The sequence below is a fragment of the Leptodactylus fuscus genome, chromosome 3, assembly GCF_031893055.1.
Source record: "Leptodactylus fuscus isolate aLepFus1 chromosome 3, aLepFus1.hap2, whole genome shotgun sequence".
In the NCBI taxonomy this organism is placed as follows: Eukaryota; Metazoa; Chordata; class Amphibia; order Anura; family Leptodactylidae; genus Leptodactylus; species Leptodactylus fuscus.
Genome location: NC_134267.1, coordinates 191348248 through 191369175, shown reverse-complemented (window position 1 = coordinate 191369175; position 20928 = coordinate 191348248). Strand labels below are relative to the sequence as shown.

The window sequence follows — 20928 nt, the reverse complement described above, 5'->3', positions numbered from 1 at the left end:
AATATTATTGACATGCTGTGATTTCCGAAAACACAACGGTTTTTGAAATTGGAGCATTTTCGCTGCAGATATTTTTCTGCAATGTAAGAATGGGATTAGCCAGAATCCCATTCTCTTTGCAGGTACTGTAAGTGGCAGTTCACACGGAGTAACGCGCCGCGCATTCAGGCACGTATACACGTTTCAGAGCGCGGCGCTTCAAAACAGATCCCATTCATTTCAATGGGTGCCGGCATACGCGCGTTACACATTGAAATCAATGGGAGGCTTTGTAACCCATTGATTTCAATGTATATTGCGCGTATGCCGGCACACATTGAAATGAATGGGATCTGTTTTGAAGCGCGTGTATACGTGCCTGAATGCGCGGCGCGTTACTCCGTGTGAATTGCCCCTAAAACGCAATGTTTTTTTGCTGTAGTGTTTCTGTCGCAGACAAAATGCTGAATTTTCATGACATAGGGCCCCGTATCTAAAACATAGTTTTTCCCACTGTGTTATCAAAAAAACACTTTGTTTCTGCAACATGTGGCCTTAGCCTTTGGCATGCAGGACATTATTTCTCTGGCAAAAAGACTGGGACCCATAACAGATATCTGATGGACCCCATAATAGTCAATGGAGTCCCTCGGGATTCATTGGAGTTTGTGACATTTAACAACTTAGTTCATAACGAGATGTCTGTTCCATTTTTTCTATATCAGAACATAGAAAAATGAAAATCGAGGCAAATGCGAACTTAACTTAACTTAACTGGTATGTCAGAATGTAATATTTGTAACTGTCTCTTAAGTAAGCAACTGAATTCATTCCATAGATACAATACTTACAGTCCTATGAAAAAGTTTGGGCACCCCTATTAATCTTAATCATTTTTAGTTCTAAATATTTTGGTGTTTGCAGCAGCCATTTCAGTTTGATATATCTAATAACTGATGGACACAGTAATATTTCAGGATTGAAATGAGGTTTATTGTACTAACAGAAAATGCGCAATATGCATTAAACCAAAATTTGACCGGTGCAAAAATATGGGCACCTCAACAGAAAAGTGACATTAATATTTAGTAGATCCTCCTTTTGCAAAGATAACAGCCTCTAGTCGCTTCCTGTAGCTTTTAATCAGTTCCTGGATCCTGGATGAAGGTATTTTGGACCATTTCTTTCTACAAAACAATTCAAGTTCAGTTAAGTTTGATGGTCGCCGAACATGGACAGCCCGCTCTCAAATGATCTGAAAACAAAGATTGTTCAACATAGTTGTTCAGGGGAAGGATACAAAACGTTGTCTCAGAGATTTAACCTGTCAGTTTCCACTGTGAGGAACATAGTAAGGAAATGGAAGACCACAGGGACAGTTCTTGTTAAGCCCAGAAGTGGCAGGCCAAGAAAAATATCAGAAAGGCAGAGAAGAAGAATGGTGAGAACAGTCAAGGACAATCCACAGACCACCTCCAAAGAGCTGCAGCATCATCTTGCTGCAGATGGTGTCACTGTGCATCGGTCAACTATACAGCGCACTTTGCACAAATAGAAGCTGTATGGGAGAGTGATGAGAAAGAAGCCGTTTCTGCACGTACGCCACAAATAGAGTTGCCTGAGGTATGAAAAAGCACATTTGGACAAGGCAGCTTCATTTTGGAAACAAAAATTGAGTTGTTTGGTTATAAAAAAAAGGCGTTATGCATGGCGTCCAAAAAGAAACAGCATTCCAAGAAAAACACTTGCTACCCACTGTAAAATTTGGTGGAGGTTCCATCATGCTTTGGGGCTGTGTGGCCAATGCCGGCACCGGGAATCTTGTTAAAGTTGAGGGTCGCATGGATTCCACTCAGTATCAGCAGATTCTTGAGAATAATGTTCAAGAATCAGTGACGAAGTTGAAGTTACGCCGGGGATGGATATTTCAGCAAGACAATGATCCAAAACACCGCTCCAAATCAACTCAGGCATTCATGCAGAGGAACAATTACAATGTTCTGGAATGGCCATCCCAGTCCCCAGACCTGAATATCATTGAACATCTGTGGGATGATTTGAAGCGGGCTGTCCATGCTCGGCGACCATCTAACTTAACTGAACTTGAATTGTTTGTCCAAAATACCTTTATCCAGGATCCAGGAACTGATTAAAAGCTACAGGAAGCGACTAGAGGCTGTTATCTTTGCAAAAGGAGGATCTACTAAATATTAATGTCACTTTTCTGTTGAGGTGCCCATACTTTTGCACCGGTCAAATTTTGGTTTAATGCATATTGCACATTTTCTGTTAGTACAATAAACCTCATTTCAATCCTGAAATATTACTGTGTCCATCAGTTATTAGATATATCAAACTGACATGGCTGCTGCAAATACCAAAATATTTAGAACTAAAAATGATTAAGATTAATAGGGGTGCCCAAACTTTTTCATAGGACTGTATTTTTGGTGATTTAGCACCCAAAATTAAAGTGGAAAAACACACTACAGGCTGATCCAACTTTGATGTAATGTTCTTAAAACATATCAAAATGAGGCTCAGTAGTGTGCGTGGCCTCCACGTGCCTGTATGACCTCCCTACAACACCTGGGCATGCTCCTGATGAGGTTGCGGATGGTCTCCTAAGGGATCTCCTTCCAGACCTGGACTAAAGCATCTGCCAACTCCTGGACAGTCTGTTGTGGTCCCCAGTGCTCAAACAGAAGTTTGAAGCCAGCACCGGAAGAAGACACAGGGAGATGCTGTTCCAGGCGAAGACAGAGGCGGCGCTGGAGAGTTTTCTCGCAGCACTAGAGACGCCCTGAGTGCTGCAAGATAATTCATTTGCATACATAAGAAAACTGGGATTTCTTCCGAATGGTGGCGCCGAGAAGACATCTAAAGTGAGGAGAAGAATAGCCTTTCTTAAGGCTATTCCTACGTGTTAGAGACAAAAAAATAGCATTTTAATGATAGAATCTCTTTAATGGGAAGAATAATACAGCGTGCAGAACTATTGTGCCCATCAAAGTGATGAACACCAAACTCTAACTTCTGGTGGATGCTATTATATGGCAATTGGATCTGTGGAGGAAAGTCACTCTACTCCATGCTTCTTCTCTACTCGAGGGTCTGCTTTAAAGTCAGCACTCGCCGCTTGAAGCAGAGAGGAAGAATTGTGATTCAATCCAGTTGACCACTCACTCCCTGGGGCGCCTGTAGTATTGATAGAAGTGCTCATTGAATTTCTAAAGTAAGGATGGCATCCACAGCTGTGCATGGGCATTCAACCTTACCAAGCAAGGGAAACAGGCGCATACCCCAAGGGAAATAAATAATATAGGGAAACATTAAATAAATGATAAACAAACATATGTTAGGCAGGGTTCACACTAGCGTCAGTGTCCGACAGCTAGTGTCCGATTCTAGTGTCCGATGCTAATGTCCGTGCAAAATCTTGCGCGGACATTAGCATCGGACACTAGCTGTGTCCGTTACGTTTTGCATTGATTGAAATGGGACATCATGTGCGTTCTTTACAGTCCGTGTCTGTCCTTAAGTGTCTGTTCACAAAGATGTTCAATTTTTCAAGTGGACAGCTAAATCCTACATGTAGGATTTTCTAGATTTTGCGCGGACATTAGCATCGGACACTAGCTGTTGGACACTGACGCTAGTGTGAACTGCCCCTATCATATAGACATAAGGAATGTATTATGTGTGTTTACTGTCTATTTACCTGTCTCACAGTGTGCCCCAATGAAACCCTGCCTGCACAAACAGATGTAATGATTTCCATCATCTTCACACGTACCGCCATTTAGACATGGATGAGAGAAGCATGGCCTGATCTCTGGGGAAACAATGACATTTTCAGTTATAGAAACACAACACTAGAAGCAATATATAGGTTATGTGTCCAAGTAATTGGAAATTATATTAAAATGATATTACACTTATAACGAAAGACCATATATTGACCATATATTTATATTCATTCAAACAGCTATTTAATATCTGCCCCAGCAGAAGGAGGAACACTGACTGTAGCCACAGGAAGCCATATTTGTGCTGTGGGCCACCATTTGTGGTTCCACATTCATCACAAAATGAATAAAATTACTTCTAAAATCACAAATATTATATGTTCTCATATTTTATTTTCTCCAATTGAAAGCATCCAGAACATAATCCTTACCAGTTTCGCAGTGTCTCCCAGTAAACCTCTGCTTACACTCACATCTGTAGGTATCACCTACATCTTCACATAGTCCTCCATTGATGCAAGGGGATGAGGAACATGGTCTGAGCTCTGCGGGGCGACATGGTTGTGTAATGTTATGTTGTCATAAAAAAACACTTCAGGCATAATTTATTTACCATGTAAGAGTGGACTGACTGCAGATTTTACCCCTGCTTTATTGAAAGGGGTGGAATCTGTGGTAAAAATCCACATCAGAAACTGACACATGTGGAGCCAAAAATATGCGCTGCAGGTCAATTTTCATGCTGAGCGATGAGCGATGTAAAGTCTCTCACTGCGATACAGCTAGATATATAGCCGGTTATTTGGCAATCAGAGGTGCAGGTACATATTTCACTTCAACTGGCTGTATGTCCAACTACATCATAGCTAGAGTAGGATCATTTTAAAGCGAGGATTTTTTATTTTTAAAAATAGCCATAGACCATGCCTATACCTGCTTCACATCCTGAGATACAGCTATTAGTAGCAAGGACATATCTAATATGCACGTGGCTAGTGACATGCTTCTTTGACAGAAACAATAAGACACAGTTGTAGCAAAGTTAACCCAAACCTCTAGAATTGGTTAAACCTCTGCAGTGTGATATCTTATCGCACAAGGCAACAGAAAAACAATGAAACATATTAGGAAAAACTATTTTCAATGACTGGTTATTTTCTACAGCGATAAGATATCACACTGCAGCAGTTTATGCAATTGCAGATGTTCAGGTTAACTATTTCATGGCAAAAATATCAGTCATGAGAATAAACAAAAAAAAAACATCACTTGGTCAGCAGCAAACAGTCAAGGAGGGATTCTATGGGGGAGGCTGTGGCACAAGCATGGGGGCATGATTACTATATGGGGAGCACCGACAGGGGATAGGAATGATAGGAAGCTTGTGTAGAGAAATCTGTCCTCTATCTGGGTCTTCATGGCAGCCTGGACCCAGACAGAGGAGAAAAGTGAAATTTAAATACAGATATAATGTATGGTGATGGGTGTGAGGCCTACGTCAAGCTTTTGCACCAAGGCTTGAGAGCCTTTAGTTATACCCCTGACTAAATCTGCCTTAAAGCACCATAGATCTCTAGATCCTACATCTCTAGAGCCACAGATCTAAGGGTATGATGTCAAGAATACAAATAATTCAATATGGATGACATATACCTGTGTGAATTAGACCTTAATAGAAATAATAACAGGTAATAAGTATCTCACCTGTCTCACACCTTCTTCCAGTAAATCTCTGCAGACACAGGCAGCTGAATCCAGAACCCACATCTTCACAAAGACCTCCATTTAAACATGGAGAGGAATAGCAGGGCTTAAGTTCTGGAAGGAGAAAATAAACAGCCGATCAATGGTATAAAAAAGTCACAACACATAAACCAGGTATATGAATAGTTTTGTGTGTTCTGTGATGTGATAAAGCTATAATGAATTTTTGGAAGGGGTGGGGGTATGTGTCCAATCCAAAAAATTATAGAATGGATATAGAAAAAATCTAGAGATGTTATTTACTACATTACTATTCTAGATTGTACTTTTATGCCATGAAGCACTGAGGACCCATCAGTATCAATAAATAAAGATCCAGAGCAGATCAGGCCCCTGGAATTGTATATCTCGTACCATTACTGTATTCTTATGCCTCTTACCTGTCTCGCAATTCAGACCAGTAAATCCCTGTGTACAAAGACAAGAGTAGGTGTCACCCAGATCTTCACATGTTGCCCCATTCATACATGGAGATGAAGAGCATGGTCTGATCTCTGGGAATAGAGAGCATGACAATATTATTAGCTGGGTACAAATATATTATAAAGCAAACATACCATTAAGGCTAAAGTCACATCTGTGCTTGGTGTCCAACCAGCGCAGATCCATTATAAATCCCCCCAAAAAGCCCAGCAAGACTGTCTTGGGATTTCAGGGGGAAAAAAGTGGACACACTATACTCAATAGGATTCTATTAATGTCTGACCAGAAGAATGAACTACCCAACACAAATACAAAACATACCGTCAATCTTCAATGCTTACCATTCTCACAGTGTGCTCCAGTAAACCATGTTGTGCAGGAACATGTGTAACTAAGACCCGACTCCACACAGGTTCCTCCGTTCAAACAGGGTCCAGAAGAGCAAGGTCTGATTTCTGGTGGATTAAAGAACCAAGTACGAGAGAGGTTATTGTACTGGCAGCATTCTCAGTGGTAGGAATTGCATTACACTCCCATCTATTACTCCCCTACATACATGGAATAATATGTTGAACAGGCGTTTGTCTACTTAAAGGGTTTATTTCAAAAGTGCTGATAGGTTTTGATGTAACTGCCCCCCCCCCCAAATGTATGAAGTGGTAGGTTGCATGTGCAGTAACTCCATATACTTCTATGGGACTGCCAAGTGCTGTACTCGGCTATCAGTGCATATGCTCGACCTGCCACTCCATTCAGACGGCGGTACAAACCCACATACTAATGATTGTTGGTGGTTGAAATAACCAGAATAGCCCTTTAAGCAGCAATAAGCCTGGGGAGGCAGAGGACTTATTCCAGCTTTGCCATTTAGAAGTGCAGGAAAACAGGGTAAGGTTAAGAACTCGCATAGCAAAATGCAGCTTAAAGAAACTGGTATCTCAAAAGCCTTGAAAGACATTTTATTTAAAAAAAAAAACTCAATTCAAGTTTATAAAGGATTTCTACTTATTATTTCAGCTGAAAATGCTTTAAAACTCGGATAATGATTTCTGTGTTCGGCCGGCTCACTCACCTCTTTCACAGTTTGCCCCTGTAAAACCTGCCTGGCACACGCAGCGATATGTCGTCCCAAAATCTTCACAGATACCACCATTTAGACAAGGAGTAGAAGAGCAAGGTCTTAGCTCTGAAAACCAAAGATAATGATTTGTACGAGAATTATGCATGTGTACAATTTGTGCCCGCATATTCTGTCTCTTAAATGAGAATTTATGGTCAAATCTAAAAATAAAATCAGAAATGACAGCACAGATTTTTTGACAACCACTCCTCCTATCTCTTGCATGCACTGACTGAGCATGCATGTATTCTCAGCGGGAAGGGAAGACTATGGCACTGCCAAACACACCTATCAGTGGCTTATCTCCTGATATTGGGCATATTAAATTCCAACACGCCCAAACTTTATTTCCCATAGACATCTGCCATTGAGGGTCACTCAGGACACCCTCATATCCATTAGACTTTTGGTAAATTGGTGGATTCAACAGATATTCATCTAATAAATTTGGCCACTTTAGCACAAGGTGTACTCTGAGAGAATTTAACATTATGTTTTATAATTGTTGCATTTCAGATTTTAATACAATTTTGGAGATTCTCAGGGTCTAGCATCTCTCATCAGGTTGTACCAGCAGCAATGTTCATCCCTTTCCATGATAATGCCAGTCTAGCATTGGTCAGCTTCTCTTACCTGTCTCACACTGGTCGCCTGTATATCTGGGGTGACACTGGCACACTGCAATCCCATTGTAGACATGGCATACACCTCCATTCCAGCATTCCTTGCCAGTGCAGGGCGATACCTCTAGGATAAAATGAACAGGCAGGAACTAAACTGCCATAAATCCCTTTAATGTCAGAAATACATGACAAGAAACATAGAAGAGGGAATTATCAAGACTTAGGCCTTTATATGCATTGCACCCAAGGTGGAGGCGCCTCATCATAAATTGGATAAATCCTCCGGGTGTCCATACACCTAGTCTGAAATGTACACCAGCTCGTTGCTGCCATACATTTCAGTCACTGTATACACGAGAAGAATGGCTTAAGGCCAGGGCCCCACTAAAAAGTAAACACCACGATTTTACAGTAAACACTGCATTTTGCATTACTTGCAAACTCGATAGGATTTTGGCTAATCCCATCCATGCATTGCAGAAAAATATCTGCAGCGGACATGCTCTAACTTCAAAAACCATTGCATTTTTGTAAATTGTAGCATGTCATTTACACCTACGGAAACAATGGCATTTTCCGTATAGGTATAATCGAAGCAAAAAAAATAACTCTGCGGATGTTCTGTGGAAAAAAAACACTGCAGGAAAAACTTGATGCTTTCCAAGTCGGTTTTTCCTGCAGCAATTTTTCGTTGCGGCTCGCTATGTGGGGCCTTAGCCTTAATGAAGATAAGTCAGTCATGGTGTACAACAACCCTATGCCCCCTCTTCAGAATGTGGAGAGGGCTGCGTACTAGCGCCAGATGCAACAAGTTTTTGTTTTATGTGGCCTTTAAAAAATTGCAACTTTTTTAAACCAGAAAAAATTCAAAGTGAGATAATAAATGTAGCCCAGAGAATAAGTCCAAAGAGATGACAACCCCATACGGCCATAAAACATCTACATGATGAATGACACCCTTCCTGCACATCTTATCTGTTCTTATTTTTCCCTGTGTTTGCTTTTGTTGCAGTTCAACGTATTCTAGTCCTGTTTGTAATGATATTTGTCAATGGAATTTCACTCACTTTTTTAATACTGTGTCGGGGGAGTTCTCCGTTTTCTTAAAGTGTAACTAAACTTTTAAACAACTTTTATTTTTCTGGCAGTATTTGTGTCATTAATAATATAGTGTAATTACATTTTAGTAACACATTTTGGCTCCTTTCTGTGAAATCCTGCACTTCTTTATTCTTTCCCTTGTTTCTCTACTGAGAGTTAAAACCTTTAGTGTACTTTCATTAGGTGTATGGTTGTGTGACACGGTTATATCTCAGGCACTATAAAACCTAGAACAGTGCTTCTAGTGTCATATGAAAGAGGAGATTCTCAGCTGTTCTACCTGTACTATTTCCAGAGATATCACCAGTTAATAACACAGTCAGGACAGATGTATAGAGTTGTACTATATATCAATATGCAAATTCTAACTGTTGTTAACTGGTGATTCCTCTGGGAAATGTACAGGCAGATCTGAGACTATCATCTTTCTTTCATATGACATCAGAAGGACTGTTCTAGGTTTTATAATGCCCAATATATAAATGTTGGAAGTGACCAATGGAGCTTCTGTGCATTATATAGAAGCTTGCCCACTCGCATTTCAGTGAGAACTGGTGTATAGTTTTCTGTTCTCAATATAGAAACAAAGGAAATAATATAAATTGAAGGGTTTCACAGAAAGGAGCCAAAATGTGTTAATAAAGCATATTACATAATGTATTAGCAACACAAGCGCTGCCCAAAAAAATATAACATTTTGTTATGCTTTAAAGAACAGACTCTCATTTGCCCAATATAACTAAGCTCACATATACATGCAGAGGCAAACTAATGGTACACAGAACGGAGGGCACATGGCATCTGTGTGTGAGCCATGCTTTCCATGGACCCATACACATCAACGAATGAGACTGATCCATTAAAAAGGACAGTAATAGGATGAATCCTGAGTTTTTGCAGCCCGGGCTCATTGGTCCATGTGTAAGGGACCACAGAAGTGAACAGGTCCATTTGCTATCTCATAGATGTGCCACAGACATACATTAGGCCTTAGAAATAACTTTTGAACTCCTGACTGTAGAGTTGCCTTGACTGAAAGACTGGTTTTGAAATTACCTGTCTCGCACAATAGTCCAGTAAAATCTGTCGGACATATACAGGAGAAGGATCTGGGTTTATCCACACAGGTGCCACCATTCTGACATGGCTGAGAGAAGCATCTTCCCATATCTGCAAGACATATTGGACATAATCATAAGAGTGTGTAAGATACGTACAGTGATTTTTGTAGAAATATTATATAGGCGTGTATAATATTGTGGTGATGTGTAGTAGGGTTGCACAATGCATCAAATTTGCAATACTATTTCAATACTTTGGAGGAGCAAAACGTTCAATACCAGTAACTTCAATATTAAGCTGCCCTTAGCAGAAGGTCCTACCATCCTGTTCACTAAGGACAATGAGATCTGCTGCTAAGTGCATCTTATTATTTCATGTACTAAACTGTTGGATCCTCCCTAGAACATGGCATGCACACTGCCCAAATCCTGCCATGTTCTCCGCTCTGTGCCCATTTCAACTCTTCAGGTAGTGCAGGAGAACTGAGGAACATTCCTCCTTCCTCCTATGCCACCAATAATCTCTCTAGTACTGGGAGCAGTGGAAGAGACTTGCTATGTGTGGACTAGGAGCCAGGAACGTGTGCCTATGTGTATAGTGATAACCCCATGCAGGTATTTGATAGTGACTGACTAAGGACCTATTCATACCGTACAATCGTGTTGTGTTCTTCAAACATAGTCTATATGCAGGCTGTGTTTCCTGGACTAGACACTGCTGTGTGAATGGAACTGACTGCAACAAATAATAACTAACCCTATTATGTGCCTTTTCTTTTTTTGTCAAAGTACTGTTTTGGTACTAAGGAGAGTTACACTACGCTAAGTTTCAGTATCAGGAAAAGTACAGATTCTGGATTGTGACAACTCTAATATGAAAAACTCCTACATAACATAATATTATAAGAGACATCATATAGTACCAATGTGACAGTGTTTCCCGGTGAAGCCACTAAGACAGGAACATGTGTATGAAGGGTTCCCAGTGACACAGTCATCAATACATCTGCCACCATTACGGCAGGGGCGCATGGTCCAGCAAACAGAGGCTGAAAAATAAAAAGACATAATCACATGTAAATATGTCATATCACACCGTCATCCAGTGTTGCCAATATCAACTGCTTCAAACAATGGACAAACTTTGCAAACAGTCTCCATTAACAGTATCCTCCTATTTGTGTTCTCAGCTTCTTTGCAGACCACTGTGTTTCCACAGTTACACACTACTATGTGGTCTGATCCCATATAGTTGACAAAATAGAAATACGTAACTGACCAAAGACTGTAGTCTGTTGCCATGAAGACACATTGGTCTATACCGTTTTCCTGTCGTCTCTACTACTCACATCCTGTATTTCTCTCCCTCCCCCCTCTTGTTGAACGGGACACTGAAGTATCACAATACTTATGCAGATCACATAATATGCACATACTTGAAGAGCAGGGGCTCAGTGTTATCTGTATGTTTACATAGAGAAATAAGAGACTCAGCTTTATCAGCAAACTGCAATTAGCTGAACATATTGCCCTGCCGGCACTGAGTGAGTGATGTCACTTGTCCTATCACACAGGTCTGTGGTTAAGGAAACACTGTGTAAACAATGGGAGGAATAAGTTCACATAGCAGGCAAACAAAGCAGCATTTCTAAACCAATATATTTTGGAAAAGTCTTCATTTTATATAAGCTACCAGTATAGATAAGATCCTTTAGATAGGACAACCCCTTTAAGTTTATTTCCATGGTTGCTTCATTTGTTTACACTGTAGATGCACCTGATCCAAATATGGTTACAAATATGGACATAGCATTTGCTTTGTATACAGGTTAGGCTGTGTATGCATTGTGTTTGAGCTCTATATTAGATGCACACACCAAGAAAGCTCCTGAAGTATGCATGAAATATATACATAGGGCTCCAGTGGGTGAAAGCTAAAAGAGTGTCCTCTGTGTGGCCAGTATATATTACTTCATCTTTTATTTACTGTACACAATAGCATACTAGACTCTACATTTTTTTGCAAAGTTATCAAATAATAAAAAAAAAAAATCGTACAACACAGTATACAGTTCATTACAATGGGATTCAACAGACAACCACACGTATTCTTGTATAACCACATGTAGTCTTTCGTGAAAAGCATAAATCGGGCAATACTCCCGACATATACACATGTGGTGGAAGGAGCGTTAGTTGTTAATCCCACCCTGTCTCGACCTGGTTCAATTACATTTCCAGCTGGGTCTGTTGAATGATGACCATTGGCCATCTTCTTACTGTACTTTACACCACAATGGGGATCATTCATAGATCCCACGCTGCCGTGCCAGTTGCCTCGTATCCTTTCAATAATTGCTCTGTATGTGCCCAAGAATATTGCTACACACAAGCTGAATATACATAGTAGAAAAATCAGAATCCGTATATCATTAGAAACAAAAAAATTTAGGATTTTTTTTTTTAAACTTTTCGGCTGTACAATGGCAGCAGAGAAAGAGCGCTTTGTTTCTTAGATGTATATTTGTTTTTCATTGAATTCTAAGTCAAATATTTTTGAACAGAAGCTTGGTTCCTTGGCATGGGCCGGAGTCAATATTTACTTATTGGTGGATTCCAGGACTCCCAACAATGGAACACAACATTCCATTTCAATGGGCAGTAATGTGTTGCCCAGATGTGTTGGCATTTTAAGGATTAGCAAGGTTTTAACCTGGCATGTCACACTGCTGTTTTGGGGCTGTATAAGGCTTTCTCTATTCTACTTTGCAGCTAATAAATTGTTTGACTGTAGCTCAGTTCCATGTCGGCCATTTTAATCTGCCTAGAAGTTGCACTTCCTGAAGGGTTTATTTAATGTGGGAGAATATAATTTACAGTTACCCACATTATAAATGTTGTTTTTAACATATAAATGTCAAAAAGAAATAATGTGAGGCTTAACATGTAATAGAATTTCTTCCAGAAGAGAGCAGGCTATCCCCATTTATTATTCACTGAAATCACCCTCAGTGTTTCCCCTCCAAGATAAATAAATCACCGTAAATATAGGCCTGAGTTCTTTTTTTTTTTTCTCTTATATTGTTAAAAAAACCATATTTTACTCTACCCATGTGCAGGAAAATTGAGAAATGCCTAATATTATTGGAGTTTTGAGTCCCCTTTTGCCTGTAAGGTGCCTCAGCCACCCAGGTGGTGCAGGAACTGCTACAAAGCTCCATTCAAGTGACAGAGGTCACCGGGCAGGTTCAGTACAGCTGGGAGACCAAGGCACCCCTGGGGAGGGAGACATTAGAAATGGAAGTAATAGGTAATAGTTCCAGAGGTCCAATCCCCACTGATCATAAAGTGATGGTACATCAGATAAAAAACCTTATATTACAAATTCACAGCTGCTGAGAAAACACAGTGGAAAAAATCCTGCGCTTTACGGTATCAGCACAGTGAATGAGATTTCGGTTAACCTCATCAACACATTGTAGAACAAATAGAGCTGTGGAACAACTGCTTATTCAGCATCACTCATCCCACTCCCCTATCTCATGCAATACTTACCAAGCCTTACTGTCTTCTAGCAGTGGGCGGAATAGGTAAGCCAGGGAGATGGGGAGAGTGGGAGGGGCTAGTAATGGGCAGGATCGCTAGTCAGTGTGAGTGGGAGGGGTTAGGTTAGTGAGACGGAGGGTTTTGTAATGGACTGAGAGAGGAGGGGGGGCTGAGTGAGAGGGAGGTAGTGCAGCAGCTAAAGGAAGCAGCTCAGCAGGAAGGTAACAGCATGTAAACAAACACAGAGGATGCAGCAGCAACCAGAGACACCCAAGAATCACTCCAAACACTGTGCTAAAGGTATATGGGTGTATTTATTAATCCATCACTAGCACTAACACTTTATAAGAAAAAGATTTTCTGCCTGGAAAACCCCTTTAAAATGAACCAGTCACCTTGGCCCCTTAATGCACTAACACCACTATATCAGTGTCATGCATAAATGTGCACACATACTTACGTTTCCAATCATGCCCCTCATGTACACAAGTCAATGAAGTTTTAACCACTCACTTGTCAAGATGCCTAGTATCAGGTGGCGAGGGAAACACTATGACTTACCTCCCCAAGCCCTGGCCTCAGCTCTGGAGCAACGGCTCTAGCTCTACTGCTTCGTATCAATATCTAGTTACGAAGCAGTAGACCTCTAGGGCATCTTGGGAAGTGAGTGATTTCAACCTTTCTCCGCTATGCAAGGAGCACTAGTGATATTATAGGTATCTTTAGTCTTACATTCTTGTCACCTATGTTGTGGTCAAATCACTTTGGAAGGAAGTGGGAATAAAATTATTGACATGTCCTCTTTAAGGCTGAGGGCCCACATTGTGGAAACGCAGCTTTTTTTGTTGCAGATTTTTTTGTGTTTTTTTGAGCCAAAGTCAGGAGAGGATTGAGCTGATGGTAGAAGTATAAGAACGTCCTATATATTTCTCATTCCTTTTGTAGCCACTCCTAGGTTTGGCTAAAAAAAAACGCAGCAAAATCTGCAACAAAAGAAACTGCATTTTTGCAAGCTCCAGCATCCGGCTCTTCTCATACTCCAGAGCAACAGCTCTGCAAATTTTTTGCAATTCACAACTCTAGAAAAGCTGGCTCCAGCCTACTTAGGAAGATGCAAAACCATAATGGTTGTCACCCAACTTTCTCAAAAACAGAACAGGAGAAGACATCAGAAAAACAGTGTTTTGTAAAGGAGATTCACAAAACAATCATTGGACTATTACATAAGGAGCAGGAATGTAATGTATCACAGTTGTTCTGGTCACCAGGTAACAGGAGCAGACAACCAGAACAAACATCTGTTGATGTTCAATCCTCTTACAAAATCATTTTACTGAGAAGGATGAGACATGGCTAGAATCCTCTGTTCTGGTGCCACATACTTGCGTTACTGCATCCCCCAACTTGCACGTGGTTGTTGTCGATCCGAAAAACCCATCGTCCAGGAAATCCTACATTAGTGGTGTTTGCAATCCCTGCAATGTCATCTGTGCGAGAGCCTGGAATATTAAAATACCTCCAGCCATCTCCTGCATTGAAGCCTGCCTAGGAGACAAAGAGGAGTACATTATGAGACACCATTAAAAACCAGGGCCATATAAATGTGACCTCTGCTTATAAATCTACATATAAATTATACATTTATCTCCAATTGCTGGAATACACCTGGCCTTGCCTTTGTTTTAATTCGCAAGTTCATGTGCCAGCCTATATTTAGCAATAAATATTTCAGAAAACATGGAAGAAATGAGAAATTGAGCTTGGTTGCTTTGCATAACATGGTGACTTTTACTGTTAGACAGTACCGACAGACGTGGCCCTATGTGTTAGAGAGTTGTGGAGCTTTTCCACACAAGTGTGGCATGTACATGCTTATAGCAAGCCGTGAAAATCAATGAGGGTGAACTAGAACCCCAGGCTCAGCATTTACAAAAGCATTGCTGTGTCTAGAATAACAGTGGAAGGGTCTTGGCACTCTGACAAGCACTGTGGTCCCTTCGTCTGCTCAATATAGGGCTCCTAAGCATTGCAATCTACAGCGAATTCTTGATAGTGATGGTTACTAGAGATGAGCAAGTAGTATTTGATTGAGTAGGTATTCAATAGAATACTACGGTATTCGAAATACTCGTACTCATTCGAATACTACTCCTATTCGCAGTAAAGATTCGATTCAGAACCAGCACTGATTGGCCGAATGCTATACAGTGTACAGCATTCAGCCAATCAATGCTGGTTCTGCCGGAGGCTCGTCTGTGACGAGGCGGAGTCTAAGATCGGGACACAATGGTGACTACTGTGGTCCAATCTTAGACTCCGCCTCCTCAGACGAGCCGCCGGCAGAACGAGCGTTGATTGATCAAATGCTGTACACTGTATAGCATTCGGCCAATCAATGCTGGTTCTGCAGGATGAGTAAGTTCACATTAGCGCTTTCCTCCCGTCCGGAAGGAGTCCGCAGAAGGACGCCTCAGAACGGAATATCAGCCCAACTGCAAGCGCTGTGCAGTTAAAGCGCACGGACCCGTTATAATCTATAGGGTCCGTGTGCTTTAACTGCACAGCGCTCCTCCTCAACACTCTCCTCCTGCTACTCGTGGACTTGGTGATTCTCCTGAGTCGAATAGTGGTTTCCCCTGAAATGAGCATTTTTTCCCATAGACTGTAATGGGATTCGATATTCGATCGAGTAGTCGAATATTGAGGCTCTACTTGAAACGAATATCGAATCTCAAATATTTCACTACTCGCTCATCTCTAATGGTTATGGGTGCTATTTAGTTAGTAATCCACCTTAGTGTGGTTTGGGTAATCTGTGGGTCTCTTTGGCTTTTGGGCCAGATGGAAGCTGCAATCTCAATACTGACACCAGTGCTTATGGCCCCCCTAAGACTCCTGGGCCCCAGTGTGACTGCACCCTCTGTACCTCCTCAATTTACGCCCCTACTCCTAAGGACTGGACCCACTGGTTTCACAATGTGAAAATGCAAATTCATGGAAAACTCCTCCATAATATATTTCACTAATAGAGATTGACAGCTATATAAACTCATACATGGAAGACTGTCAGTCATTTACTAGGACTGCCTAATGAATGAGCAGGTTTCGGGGCTGGCCCCTTGGTATTACGAAATCTATGTTAAGATAGTAGCAGTGATGCCCAAGACATCAGACATCCCACATGTACTGGTACCTCTCTCCCTGTATAAAATGAAGAAGTAGCAACTTTTACTGAATCTTTTCCCATATAACTATACATTAGTCTGTCCAGCACCTCTTGCCCTATAACATGCTGCCTACAGAATGGACTTTCAATTACTTTTACTGACCAAAATACAAATTTAGGTGGGGAGGATTTGGCATTTTTGAGGCACCATGCACAGTTTTGCCTGGGGGGGGGGGCACCCATGTCTCCACCACAGTATACTGCTCCTACACACTTTATACTGCACCCTTAGTGCCACCATGCACATTATAATGCCCCCACACTTAAATAAGGCAACCTCTTCAGGAGTCTATATTGAACAGCCTTCTTTGATGGATATAGGAATGCCATTTATTCTACAGAATACTGGCAAATACAGTACAAGGAAGCTTAGCAGCACTTAGAAAATTTTCTACAGTCACATCACATTTCCATGGTGAGGAAGCAAAACAATGAGCAGGGGAATCATATTCATAGACTCTTCTGAAAAATCCAAACTGTGTATGTGCATGTCTATGGGGAAAGGGGGATCAGGAGCAAAAGATGTCAGGTGAACACATATCTACTCCGTATGGTCAGCCAAAACTGTGACTGATACAGGTTGGGCTTACAAGATAAATCAGGGGTAGGGAACGTACGGCTCTCCAGCTGTTGCAAGACTACAACTCCCAGCATGCATACTTGCTCTGCTGTTCTTGGAACTCCCATGGAAGTGAATGGAGCATGTTGGGAGTTGTAGTTTCACAGCAGCTGGAGAGCCGAAGGTTCCCTAACCCTGAGATAAATTAACTTTCAATTGATAACTAATGGCGCTATGTACACAAGTAATGTGTGTGGGGGGGTTATGCTGATAAAATACCGTACCTGCGCAGCAATGCCACCTCTACCCCAGCTGTCACCTCCACTGCTGGCATGTCGACCAGTGGTCCACTGTATTGTCTCATAGTTAAAGATGGTGAAGGATCGAAGGCCATCTGTGATCAAGACAATCTGGAAGGTGTTGACCTGCAAAATTAGAAAAATAAAGTATATATTATCGGTATGATATATTATATATGTACTGAACATTTATATGTATAATAAACTCACTGGTGAACTTGCATCTCCACCATAGAAAGTCACCCTGTACCAAGTAGCAATGAAGATCCAGGTGGCATTGAAGTCAGATAATTCAGGAAAGTAAGTGTGTACATCCTGGTTGGCACGTCTCAGGACTCTTGGATCCTCAGTCTCCCGATAGAATACATCCCCTCCTCTGCGGTTATCTACATCAGCCCAAAATGCTGCCACAACTCTGCGATCACCAGATATAGGAAATGCCACAGGAGTAAACTGAGACACTTCACGAAGGAAAGACACGACCCCATTGTTATTTACCTAAAAAACAAAAGCAAAAACATTACAGGTTATAGATGGAAACATGTATATACTCAAGTATAAGCCAACCCGAATATAAGCCGAGGCCCCTAATTTTGCCACGAAAAACTGGGAAAACTTATTGACTCGAGTATAAGTCTAGGGGGGAAATGCAGCAGCTACTAGAAAATTTCAAAAATTAAAATGGTCAAAGTTTTTGGGTGCAGTAGTTGCTGGGTGCTGGGAAAGGGGAGGGGGTGTTTTGGTTGTCTGTCTGCCCCTTCCCTGAGCTTGAGGACTGGTTTTCTTTCCCCCACTTGCCTGGCTGAATATAGGGGATCTGCAGTGCTCCTATTAACCCCTTCCCGACGGAACAGGAGCACTGCAGATCCCCTATATTCAGTAGACCGGGCACTTTCAGACACAGGGATACCTAATGTGTATGTGTTTCCACAGCAACTTTCTACTTTCATATATATTCTAGGGAAAGGAGGGATTTAGAACTTTATTTTATTACTTTTTTTTTTTTTTTTTTTGCTTGACTCGAGTATAAGCCCAGGGGGGCTTTTTCAGCACAAAAATTTGTGCTGAAAAACTCGGCTTATACTCGGGTGTATACGGTAAATATGGAGAGAATTTAGAGAAGTTAAACATTTTTCCAAATATAAATAATTACAAATTTTGAAGAGTTGTAAGGATTTTCTCTAGCCATGTTACGTCAGGTTCACACCTGCATTCAGGTCTCCATTCAGGGGGGGGGGGGGGGGGACGGGGGGGGGGGGGACGGGTCCACTTGAACACTTGAAGACCCCATGAACAGAAATCTAATCCGATTAAAAAAGCAGTTACCTGCGGAAACCCGTGGGACCCCATAAACTATAATGAGGTTCACCTGGTTCCTGCTGGGTTTCCGCCTGATAAGGGCGATAAATTCAGAGAGAAAAGCACTGCTTATCCTCATTTTTTAAGCATAATGGAGAATGGATTTCCCCAGCAGAGAGCAGGCGCAGGTGTGAACCTAGCCTTAGTGGTGACATTCTGTTCTATTGAACTGATGCCAGTGGATTAAACCATAGGATAGGATGTACATTCATGATTTTTATTGTCAGTCCTGGCCTGGAACAGTCAGGAATGACCTACTTGACAGCAGAGAGCATAACTGAGCTGAAACTGAAAAGAAATGATTACTTGGTAATGGAGGGGTCTGAACAAAAAATTCCAATTGTACAGTGCAGTGGCATCTATTGAAAGATGCAAAAAGTTGGAGTTGGCGGAGGTGGCGAAACATTCTCTTTAAATCACATTGGGTTCATGCACTACATAAGCAAAGCTGTTTTATTAGTCTCCTATGCAGCAGAGGTATCAGGTTATACCAAACCACTGCCTGTACATGCAGAGATAACATTCAGGAGGAACCCAAACTTCATACATTTTCAAAAACATCTAGAGAAGAATGAAGATCTCTCTTGGAACTGACTGGGAACAATCTTGCAAGGAGAGATCTTTAAAGAATGATAGGTCTATTGTAAGAACGAAAGATTTATTGTCTGACTACCAAACAAAAATCTCAAAACATTCTTATAGATGAAATTGTGTATTTTTAGTAACTTTTGTCTAAGGGTCCATTCACACAGAGTTTTGTGGAACTGATTTGGCCACAAAGTCTGTATAAAAAGAAGCGCTGTAAAACAGCCTCCCATTGACTTCAATGTGTAGCGCGCGTAAAACGGAAACCATTGAACTCAATGGGATTCTTTTTTACATGAGTTTTGTGGCCAAATCAGCGCCACAAAGCTCTGTGTGAATGCGCCCTCACAGTGGGCACTTTAAACCAAGCCATTCATGTTCAATTTTGGATGGCCATAATACAGTTGGTGATGGGATTGTACATATAAATGATCCCACCATTGAGGAATTAGAGGAAACTCAAGAGCGGCCAGATTGAGTATAAAAAAAAAAGCAAAGAAAAAAAACAAAACAGCAGTAGATGCTGATAAGAAACCGATGACATCAGAAAACCATCACCTGCAACCGCTGAGATCAAAGAGGTCATTTGAGCATGTCTGCTTAAGATCCAGCGATGGGAAAGTGGACTGGGACTGTACAACAGAGCATCAGGGATGGGGGAGTATAGGTTTTTGTTCTGCATCCACCCCAGCAGCCTTCCAAAGTTTCTTAATATTCCTGGAGAACCCCTTTAACAACTAAACCACTCAGATGGTCAATTTAGTTAAAAAAAAAAAAAACAACTAAACAACAAATTGGGGAGTCTGTACTAGATGCCTGATAAATTGCCAAACACCCTTACTGTTGGCCAATCACGGAGTGAAACTTTTAACTATCTATTTTTAGCAGACAAAAGTCAAAGAAATTGACAATACTGGCCAATGAAAGTCTGTCGTGTATGGCCAGCTTTACTCTGCAAAGGGAGATTATGTCAAATGCTATATAATAACCATGTTAATAAGTGCAACCCTGTAGGCCTACACCACACTGGCTAATACCTGTGGCCATGAGTGCAAGCCTACATCAGGCTAACAAACAAGATTTGTGTGCTATGGAGGTAGCAAGGACTATGTCACTCCAAACCTAAACTAGCTGCTGTTACTGTGAAATATCAAGGTATAGGTCTACAAACTATGGCATAACACAAGGTGAGTCTTTAAGCAACAGAATAGCCCTTACCATCAGGGCTAAGGAGTTTCTAGGACAAACCACCAACTCTGACTCCTCGATTTTTCTACAGCCCAACACAAACTCCTGTTCCTTCATAAATGGCTGACAGCCAGGGTCAGAGCAAAACACAAAAAATCTTCTAGTTTATTAAAATGCCAGTGACTGAATTCTTATTAAAGTACATATGTAACAAACTATACATCTAGTTATACAATGCTCATCATTTCCAACTCTGCCTCTTCCCAAAATGGGCCCTCACTCCACTGCCTTGCTTACCATTCTGGCCATATTTGTTAAAGTATCGCTTTACAGACATTGTCAGTCA

At 41.2% G+C, this 20928-nt stretch overlaps 1 protein-coding gene across 2 annotated transcripts in view; it reads right to left on the bottom strand.

The window, feature by feature from the left end:
- Positions 1–20928, bottom strand: part of SNED1 (sushi, nidogen and EGF like domains 1) — a 91029-nt gene that overhangs the window by 45553 nt on the left and 24548 nt on the right. Inside the window, exons 2-13 of one of the 2 annotated variants that reach the window (XM_075268945.1) lie at positions 17661–17948; positions 17436–17576; positions 14749–14911; positions 10744–10869; positions 9816–9929; positions 7669–7782; positions 6988–7101; positions 6257–6370; positions 5873–5986; positions 5433–5546; positions 4160–4273; positions 3701–3814 (exon numbers count right to left, since the gene is read on the bottom strand). In XM_075268945.1, coding sequence (XP_075125046.1) covers positions 3701–3814; positions 4160–4273; positions 5433–5546; positions 5873–5986; positions 6257–6370; positions 6988–7101; positions 7669–7782; positions 9816–9929; positions 10744–10869; positions 14749–14911; positions 17436–17576; positions 17661–17948 — 1630 coding nt within the window. Of the gene's footprint in view, positions 1–3700; positions 3815–4159; positions 4274–5432; positions 5547–5872; positions 5987–6256; positions 6371–6987; positions 7102–7668; positions 7783–9815; positions 9930–10743; positions 10870–14748; positions 14912–17435; positions 17577–17660; positions 17949–20928 lie in introns of those variants that run through there. The other variant, XM_075268947.1, reaches the window with a different exon arrangement.